This window comes from Odontomachus brunneus, unplaced genomic scaffold (assembly GCF_010583005.1).
Source record: "Odontomachus brunneus isolate Ranch 3 - 2012 unplaced genomic scaffold, Obru_v1 Obru_scaffold_049, whole genome shotgun sequence".
Taxonomy (NCBI): Eukaryota; Metazoa; Arthropoda; class Insecta; order Hymenoptera; family Formicidae; genus Odontomachus; species Odontomachus brunneus.
The window spans coordinates 630,823-641,781 of NW_022639499.1; the positions used below are offsets into that span (position 1 = coordinate 630,823).

Below are 10,959 nucleotides of genomic sequence, written 5' to 3' on the forward strand. Positions count from 1 at the left end.
AATGTGCTATAATAATTATTAATAATTAAATTATTGATAATTATTCCAATTACTAATCACTTAATAATTATTTCAATTATTAATAATTGCTAAAAGTGAAATTTTTTATATTACAATATCGCACACTAAGAGAAATTTAATTTTCAGTCTTCTAAATCTTTGTGGTTTTCTGAAAATCCTAATTGAACGTATAATACACGCGGAACACGAAACACGACTCGGTAAACCAATCTTGAAATCAATAACGTACGTTAAGGATTTCCATTACAATATTTATAGTTTCACATGCAATAGGATGCAAGCCTGACATAATTAATTTGGCACATTAATGGCACAAAATGACACATCAAAATATTATGTTAATAACATGCTAATCTACGCAATAACTACGCAATTCAGTAGTTACATCAATAGCGACAGTTACATAAAACTCTTACATTTATATTCCTTACATTTCTTTTTTATAATACATTTTTATCGCATATTAGAGCAAAACTAATATATTATTATACTCACATATCGGTCTGTTTCCGTGTATATATCCCCACAAAAACGTACGTCGAATCCACGAAGAGTTCACGTGAAATCCACGAAATCACGTGGATTCCACGTGGATTCCACGTGGATGTAACGTGCATGCTTTTACTGTTAGAATCCTAGATATACATAAAAAACTGTAGGTTTCCAATTAGAAGCAATGAGTATTTAACGTAGTTATTCGTTAACAAGTTATATAGAATATATATATGTGTGTAAGTAAGTTGTAATATTTTTGTATCCTGTTTATTGTATAGAATTACTCATTGAAATACTTTCTTTGATACGCAGGTTAATAAAAAAAATCTAACAATATATATTTCTTGCAATAGCTGCCTTTCACGATACATCACGATATCGCACATAGCGATTTTCGTTGTTGCTTCTTTATTTATATCTAAGACTTTATATATTAACTGTTTGGAAAGACTCCAAAAGACAGTTGAAAGATACTCAAAATTTCTCTCTCCCTTCTCCTTATCTTTTATAAATATCACACAAAATATCCTACATACATATTAAATTAAAAAAATTTAAATAATAGTAAAATTTTCTATAAATATAAGTTAGATTACGTAGAAGTTAGATTACGTATAAGTTAGATTACGTAGAATACATAATTTGGCATAATTTGGCATAACCCTACTCGCAATTTATGGTAGTACCTTAATTATTTAAATTACTAAGTTATTTAATTACTAAGAAATACTAAATTTAGTATTTTTTTAATCGTACTCACTTATTTCTGAACATTAAGGAGACTGGAAGGTCAAATTGTCTGAAAATCGTGCTTGTTTTTTCACAATTTTTTATGACAAACTGAATAAATATGTAAAAGTGTTATTTTGACGTTTGACGTGTGTACGACGTTTGACGTTATACAACATATAAACAGAAGAAAAATATAATTTTGATGATCAAAATTATATTTTGATACTCAGTTTAAGTATATGGTACATGCAGTTAAAATATATTTTGTTTTTTTTCAAGGTCATCATTTTGCAATAATATCTTGACTCTCGGTGATTCAATTAAGCTAAATTTTAAGTGGAAAATTTCCGTAAGCTTGTCTTTATCGTATGAACCACTGACAAACTCATGAAAATATTTAATTTTAAATAATTAATTTTTTTACTATAAAAGAACTGAAAATTTAATAATATTCCATTAAGATATTTGCAATTTTGTTAACTTTTACTCAATTTCTATTGTAACACGATAACGACAAGCTTACAGAAATTTTCTACTTAAAATTCAGCTTAATTGAACCAGCAAGAGTCAAGATATTACTGCAAAATAATGACCTTGAAAAAAAAACGAAATATATTTTAACTGCATGTACTTAAACTGAGTATTTGATCATCAAAATTATATTTTTCTTCTGTTTATATGTTGTATAACGTCAAACGTCGTACACACTTAACAAAATAACACTTTCGCATATTCATTTAGTTTGTCATAAAAAATTGTGAAAAAACAAGCACGATTTTCAGGCAATCCCCCCTTAACGCGAAGCTATCACGACGATAGATTATTGTTTTGACACATCATCCCCCGTTTCTTTGAATAATTAATAAATATTAGATTGGTCGTATCTGTCAAAAGGTTTGTCATGTTTGTAATAATGACATATATTAAGATTAGGAAGTCCTAATAACCTAGTTATATGACATGTTAGTGCTATTGTATCGTATCTTATTTCGATAAAAATACCAAGATATGTTATAGTATCTGCCAAGCGCATCGCTGTACAGTTATCTACCGACCGGTTCATTATATGACGTTACGACGAGCGGTTCATTATATGACGTTTCAACGTGGTTTACAGCACAAAAAATGTGCACTTGATTATATAAATAATAATTAAATTAAACATGTATATGCATGTAATAATTTATATGCAACCACTCTTAGTTATTCAAGGAAATAGCAACAACATCTTACATATTACGAATCGAAAATCGCGATCTTATCAAAATGACGAGAAAATAATCGACAAAATCAAGTAAATATCAATAGATATCACATACACTTATCACTTATAATTATCTATTCTTTACGTCACCGCCTGATTTTGTTATCTCACTTGTATCAATTATTATTTACGCCAATTGTGTGATGAATTAAAAATATTATCAAAATTTATATTCATTTTTTATATTCTATCTTTAACATTTATATTTAAATAATTTAATAAGTTATAAATATTTAAATATTTAACAAATAACATATTTATATATAAGTTAGAATAATGTAATGAATTTTTTATCTGATATTAAATTTATTCTATGGTAAGAGAAATTTACCGTAAATCGTGGACGTGTCGAAGAGCTTCTTCTTCTTCTTGTCGAAAAGTCTACCCCATGCAATGGTAAGCAAGATTCTCAAGAAATAATTCACATCGAAGAAGATGTAGAGGATGGCGATCGCCGCCACACAGCAGGAGCACACCATCGTCGTCAGTTATTGCGGTTCTTCTTCCGTCTCTTTCTCTCTTTCCTTGTCTGTTTTAATGCCCGTGGAACAGCAGCGCGACGACTCGACACCCGACGCACGTTTTACTACAGTCGGCAGAAGACTGAACGTCTACGAACTGTGTCTACGGCCTTTGGTATCGCGGGAACCGGTTCCGCGGGTGCTTCGTAGAGCCACTAAAGCCTGATCTACAATATGCTCTTTGCTTCTTGCTTCTTTCTCTTTATCTCTTTCTGACTCAAACCTTAAGCTTTAAGCCAGAAAAAGACAGAAGACAAGAAACAAAATGCAAAGAGCATATTGTAAATCAGGCTTAAGACGCTCCGAGTATCTGCTGCGTTACAGATTAACCGTTATCGTGCAAATCTCGAAACCGAAAGTTCGCAGATGTAAAATACACCGTGCAAATCTATCGACATACTCTCTTAAAATAAATCAGTCAAACATCACTGAAAACAATGAATATACACTGATTGCAGTTATAATCCAAACAGCACAAATGTCCAAAATCGAGTCCCTTACGAGTATAGCACTGAGCACTTTCAGACTTTCTTCCCAGACAGCACAATGTCCAAAATCGGGTCATAAGACGGTCTTTAAAACATCTTTAAGACATCTTTAAGACAAATTTATAACGTATTGTCTTAAAGATGTCTTAAAGACGTCCTAAAGACGTCTTCCCTTACGGAAAAGAACTATAGGAATACGAAAAAATTACTGGCATACTATTGAAGAACTGTAATTTTTCAATAGCATGTCAGTAGTTTTTTCGTATTCTTGTAGTTTTTTTCCATAAGGAAAGACGTCTTTAGGACGTCTTTAAGAATAATATAAACTTGTCTTAAAGTTGTCTTAAAGATGTTTTAAATCGTCTTATGACCCGATTTTGGACATTGTGCTGTCTGGGAAGAAAGTCTGAAAGTGCTCAGTGTTATACTCATAACTGATATCAGTGACTACTCACTGATTCACTTTAAGAGAGCATATATCCTGCAAACTCTTCTTTAACCCTTCTTTAATCGGTGAACTATTTTTTAAAAAGTTCATCGACTTGATTACTTATACACATATGTATACGCATATTGAATAAGACACAAATACCTATTGCGTACGATCGTCATGTGTAAGCGGAAATGCGAGCGAAGATATCAGAATACAAAGGCTACTTAGAATGAAAAATCAATAGAACACAGGACGTAAAAGTTTCGAGAAAAAATTAACTCACGCAAATAATATTTCAAAGACTAAAATAATTCAATTATTACAGGTCTCATGTTAAAGCAAAGAACTTAATACAATTTGCATCAAATTCCCGGGTAAAAGAAGATTATACTCTCTTAAAGTGAATCAATGAAACGTCATTGAAAGCACCCAGACAGCACAAACTTCTAAAAGATATCTTAAAGACGTCCAAAAGGAATAAGGATATCTTTTTGACGTCTTTAAGATATCTTTTAGATTGTGCTATCTGGACAATAAATATACACTGATTTGCAGCTATAAGTACAGCACTGAAACTGCTCAGTGCTATACTTATAACTGATATCAGTGACTATTCACTGATTCACTTTAAGAGAGTATGTGAATTTTGTCTACGCATAATCGTATGTCCACAACGAAAAAAAAAATACAAATACAATCGAAGTAAATGCTTATGTTTTTAGCGGCATATGATGTCATTTAATTGAATGAAACTATTTCTTCTTTGTTTCATTTAATCCTTCCTCGTTTCATTTCATCATTTTTTTCCGTGTAAATATATGTGATTATATATGTGACCATGTGTGGACAAAATGCATAAGATTGCCATATTGAAACGGGGAGTACCACGGGAAATTATCGCAAAACACGATTTCATTTCAATATGTTTAATATGTTTTTCAGCACGTGTGTTTAGAGTCTAATAGATATATATTTATATATTTCTTTTTCAGTGAAGGCACCTATCATATACTATATAAATACAGGCACGCATACACTGTGTGACTTGATGAATAAATTAATATTTGTTGCTTCGCCGTCATGTATTGCTCCTTGACGCGACTATATACATAAACGCACGTGTGTCAGACACATATGATTTGTTATTTACTCTAATAGCGCGTAAGTGTCCTTCGCATATTTTTCTCATACGATGTCCACGAAGTAAGTAAATAACTCCTTTCGTATTTCGTACACGACTGTGACATGATTCTGAAAGATTACTTTCTCGAATTCAGCGAAAGAACCGCGACTATTTCAACTATTTTAGTCTAAAACTAAAAGAGAAGAAATACGAGGGTATATCACTTACTTTGTGGATTATCTTTTACATAATAACATGTAAATATACATTCGACTGAGTAACCAACTAATGTGCGAATAATGGCACATAAATAAATCCACCTCGCTCCTAACTTTGAGGACTTCGTCGCTAGTTAGTGCAAAAATATTTGTGTTACATATACGTCGATTATACGATTTAATTTCAATGTTCGATTCCGCAGCTCGTCAAATTTCGTAAACGATACTCCAATATTTTATTCAATATTTCATATACAACTTACAACGCACAAGATGCAAATAAAAAATATCATATAACTACAACATACAAAAACACGATAAGACTTCAACTTATACCTGGTTAAAAAAAATATCCTCCTCTCTCTCTTTCGCGCACACGCGCGAATCATATAAGCCTTTAAATAGTCGTCAACTTCCTGATAAAAAAAGTTTATAGAGAACGATAGAATAAAATAATAATTTTCTATCGTGATTATCTATTTTGAATATGGATTTTGATTCGTGAATATACAAAGTGTGAATAGTATTCTATCGTATACAATAAAATACAATAGATAGTGATAGAATTTCTATCGTTAGTTTCCTATAAAATACAAAATTATGTATAACCAGATAAAATACGATAAAATGCAATAGAATTTATATCTGAACTTGCAAACAAGAACGATACAGCTTAAAGAAAAATAGCGCTATCAATTTGAATCGTTTTCTTTAAGGCTTCCTTTAAGGTAGTTGTTTCCCAACTGTGGTAGTCAAAATTAGATTTTAAATAAAAGGTTCAACAACCACGATGAATTCTTTTCAGTGAAAGTAAAAAACAGATTTTTAACATTATTGGTTCTTTCAGAATAGTAAAAATCGATAAAATAAATAAAATGATAGAAAAAAAACAATATGCTGAATTGCGTTTAGTCGCGGAACTGTAGATCATAGTAACGTCGTATCTCTATTAGCATTATGCGACGCCAAGCTCCGAGCTATACAATGTTGCCACATCCGCAAAGCATGGTCGTGAACGAAAAAACAAAAGCCACACTTATTTTGCTAATTAATCATACTCTAATAACGTACGGTCAGCTTCATTGAGATTGTAATATGCACTTTTGTTAGTATTAAATTAATTTTGCCCAAATTTTCGTATTAACTCATATTGTAGGTTATTTGCAGCTGACAAATGCGCGTTTACGTATTAGTTTTTGTACATCAGCGCTATGTAAGATATTGAGAAAAAGAGTAAATTATGAACGGTAATTTCTCGGAAACTATACGGTTAATCGAACCCATATTTAACACCCATTTTACACATACGTATTAATATATAAATTAGTTTTGCTTCAAGTTTCAAGAAGATTTGTATCTTCACTGTTTTTGACCATACTACCTTAAGCTGTATCCCCAGCAGAGTGACATCAGAAGACGTCTTATTGACGTCATTCTACTACTTGGGATCGTTCACGCTCGCAAGTTCAGATATGAATTCTATCGTATTTTATCGTATTTTATCTGGTTATACACGATTTTCTATTCTATAGGAAACTAACGATAGAAATTCTATCACTATCTATTGTATTCTATTGTATACGATAGAATACTATTCACATTTGTGAATTCACGAAGCAAAATCCATATTCAAAACGATAGAAAACGATAGAACGACATAATTTTATTCTATCGTTCTCATATCTTTTTTTTTACCAGGGCTTCCTTCTACGTTACCGTACTGCGGAGCGTTCTAGGTCGACTTAACATTCTATCTTATCGACAAGCTGTTGTATAAGTTTTTGCAATAAGTTTTTCCTGGTAAACACACGAACTGCGAGAACAGCACGAATTCCGATAATTCTGGCGATACACATTACATAACAATTTTTTGGTTATTTTTTACAGTAATACACAGTCAAAAGCGCACCTAAGCGGCAAGCCGTAGTAATCTTCTACGTAATCTACGTCTTAACATGAGTTCTTAAATATACAGGTATGTCTAATAATAACGTATAAAATTCTCATGTGCAGCGTATTGCGCCAACATACAGAGCAGTTGTGCGGCCGATTTTTCAAGCATACGCGCGGTTGGGCATGGCTCAAGGTAATAGAGATGTGCGAACCAAAGATTTTTAATGTCGAATCGAATCTCAGATTTTAATTTCAAATTCGAATCAAATCAAATCGATAAAATTTCATTCGAATCAAATCGTTAAAAGAATTTTTAATTAACATAATCATTGAATTCAACATGAAAATACTGATTCAGCATGAGAGAGGTAACATTGATCATGTGATATTCATTTTAAGATGAGAGATATATAATATATAGTCAGTAAACGTGTATGGAATAGAGTTCCAATCTTGAAAGCTGCTCAACGATACATATCGATCCGACAGTTGTCGGTAAGAGTTTATCTAGAAGCCATTATCTTCTTTTAATATTTTTGAAGAAAATCTTAATGTATAGCAAATTTTTCAAGTCATGTTAATTCCCGTAAGGTTGAATGTCTTTAATAGTTCTTCGTTAAGGGGACTGGAGGATCAGATTGCCTAAAAATCGTGCTTGTTCTTTCACCATTTTTTATGACAAACTGAATGGATATGCGAAAGTGTTATTTTAACGTGTATTTATATAACATATAGAGAGAAGAAAAATATAATTTTGATGATTAAATACTCAATATAAGTGTATTGTACATGCAGTTAAAATATTTTTTGTTTTTCTATTCAAGATCGTCATTTTGCAGCAATATTTTGACTCTCGGTGGTTCAATTAAGTTGAATTTTAAGTAGAAAATTCCCTTAAGCTTGTCGTTATCGTATGAACCACTGACAAACTCGTGAAAATATTTAATTTTGAAATATTAATTTTTTTATTATAAAAAACTGAAAATTTAATAATATTTCATTAAGATATTTACAATTTTGTTAACTTTTACTCAATTGCTATTATAATGGTTCACACGATAACAATATGCTTACGGAAATTTTCTACTTAAAATTCAATTTAATTGAACCACTTGACGAGAGTCAAGATATTACTGTAAAATGACGATCTTAAAAAGAAAAACGAAATATATTTTAACTGCATGTACCATACACTTATATTGAATATTTTTGATCATCAAAATTATATTTTTCTTCTCTTTATATGTTGTATAAATATACGTCAAAATAACATTTTCGCATATTCATTCAGTTTGTCATAAAAAATTGTGAAAGAACAATCACGATTTTCAAGCAATCTGACTTTCTAGTCCCCTTAATGCTAAAATGCACGATCCATATTCGAATATTTTCGATTCGAAATTTTCGAATTATTCGGATTCGAATCATAGGGATTCAAATTTGAATCGAATCGAATTTCACTGGATTCGATTCGAATTCGAATCGAATCCAGTGAAATTCGATTCGATTCAAATTTGAATCGAATCGAATTTCACTGGATTCGATTCGAATTCGAATAGTTCGCACATATCTAGTAGATAATAACGGCATATGTATGTCATCATTACTATTGATCGAATGAGTCGCGCGTTGTTTTCCCAATAAAGTTTGCAGCGTTTCAAGCATAATTGACGGGTTTGGACAAACGTTACTATTATGACAAAAGTCGGAGCAAAAATATAAGATGTAAAATTTAGTCTTATAAGTTTGATATGATATACGAAGAATATCTATATACTCTCTTATGAGAAACGATTGATCACAATCGTGTTGTAGCGTACGGCATACCATAAAATTTTTTATACAAATACATGATCCAAGACCTAGATTTTTAGTTAGAAATTGAAAAAAATTAATAAACAATTGCGTACAATTATTCACCGATCTTCTTGAATTAATAAATGAAAATCTACGTGGTTATTTGCCACATCCCAGATAACATGCATATCTAAAAGATGTCGTAAAGATATCTTTTAGACATGCATGTTATCTGGGATGATACACGACGGCAAAGGTCGCCATCACAGTTCATCTACTGCATTGTGCGTGATCATTCGTCAATCTTTTTTAACTAATAACTCAAAATTTCATGTATTCATTGGTAAAATGATAAAGAAATTTTGTGTTTAATTTGACCTCATCTACACGTACATGATAATTTTATATGATGTTTATCATCAGACACATTATGTATACAATGTCACACTTATACGCATGTCAGTACGGGTTGCCTGTACATTTCGCTGGTAGGCGCACGTAGTTGTATACGACTTCTGTAGGCCTTAGTGGAATACTCACTTGGGATGTAAATTTTATAAAAAAAAAAAAACGCGCAAATGTATATGTAAGAGCAATACAACCTGTACAAAAAAAATATAAAATTTTCGAATAAATATACTTCTTTCACGCTATGCTTCTCTTTTTTAAGTTAAATTAGAATTTTTATAAATGAAATAATTACGTAATGAAATAAGCAGTATATATTTCTTTTGACAAACTTCAAAAACAAGTATAATTATTAATTAATTTAAAATATTCATATTTTAAATACTATTTTTCTAAATACATTTTTGACCTTTGGTATCTATTATCGTTTTCAATATCTTATATATAAATTCTCGTATTGCATCGCCAAAATTATCCAAATCTTCTCACAAGGAGACAACTGAATAAGATCACTCGATCTCTTTCTAGAATTTTGTTGATGGACACATCATCCATCGCTCAGAGATTATAAATGTAAGTCATGAATATCGCGTCTCTCGGCAGACGTTACACAGTCGTAGTCGCGTATATTGGTGCCACAGCGACGCCGTTACTGGACATCGCGATGTCCTTTTGTCAGCAATACGTTGTCATCGACGTCGACGTCGTCGTCGCCGTCGTTGCCATCGTCGCTGACGTCGTCGTGATCGGTACTTGCCTCAATATCGCTGAGGATATCTCGTTGCTCTCAATCCACCTACTCACTTCCGGCGGCATCTCCGGTCGCACAGGAGGCGCCTGAAAATAGAAATGTCTTATTTAAAAAGATTGCTTAAAAAGATACTTAAGGAAAATGTTATAAGCAAAATGCAAAATGTGACAAATGGCATATGACAATGCATAAATTTACGTATATGATATGTGAAGTATATCGTATTGAAATATTTAATATAAATTTCAAAATTATTGACTGTTTTGTGTTTTGAAAACACATATATAAATTCATAATTTATATTTATATTATAATTTATAATTATATATATACACACACACACACATCCACACACAAGGTGGGCCACTTTAATTTATCCAGCCGAATATTTCGAAAACTAAGATCGACAGACAAAAATGTTTCAGACAAAAGTTATATGGATCGATAGGGAACATAACTTATAGAAATATCATACTAAGAATCATTGATAATTACTTATTTTCAGTATTAAAAATACTGGATAATAAGTAATTATCAATGATTCTTAGTATGATATTTCTAAAAGGGAAGAAGGTATCATTGACAAGGTTTGACCTTGTGTGGCCCCGACAAAGTCAGATCGCGGTCAATTTTACTTTTTTAAATAGAAACATATATTTTTTATTACGGAATTTTATTCTACGTAAAGAAGCAAACAACTTTTGTTTGAAAACATTTTTTATCCGACCTTTATTTTCTAAGATATTTACGAAAATATCTATAAAATTATTGGTTTCAATAATTTTTTACTCGAATTCCATTAACTTTACCGAAAA

The 10,959-nt window shown here is 31.2% G+C and overlaps 1 protein-coding gene across 3 annotated transcripts in view; it reads right to left on the reverse strand.

Moving 5' to 3' along the window:
- Nucleotides 1-8,699: 8,699 nt before the first annotated feature.
- Nucleotides 8,700-10,959, reverse strand: part of LOC116845132 (protein THEM6) — a 17,121-nt gene continuing 14,861 nt past the window's right edge. For all 3 annotated transcript variants that reach the window (XM_032817487.1, XM_032817486.1, XM_032817488.1), the window contains exon 5: nt 8,700-10,230. In XM_032817487.1, coding sequence (XP_032673378.1) covers nt 10,069-10,230 — 162 coding nt within the window. In that variant the 3' untranslated portion in view covers nt 8,700-10,068. The remainder of the gene's footprint in view (nt 10,231-10,959) is intronic.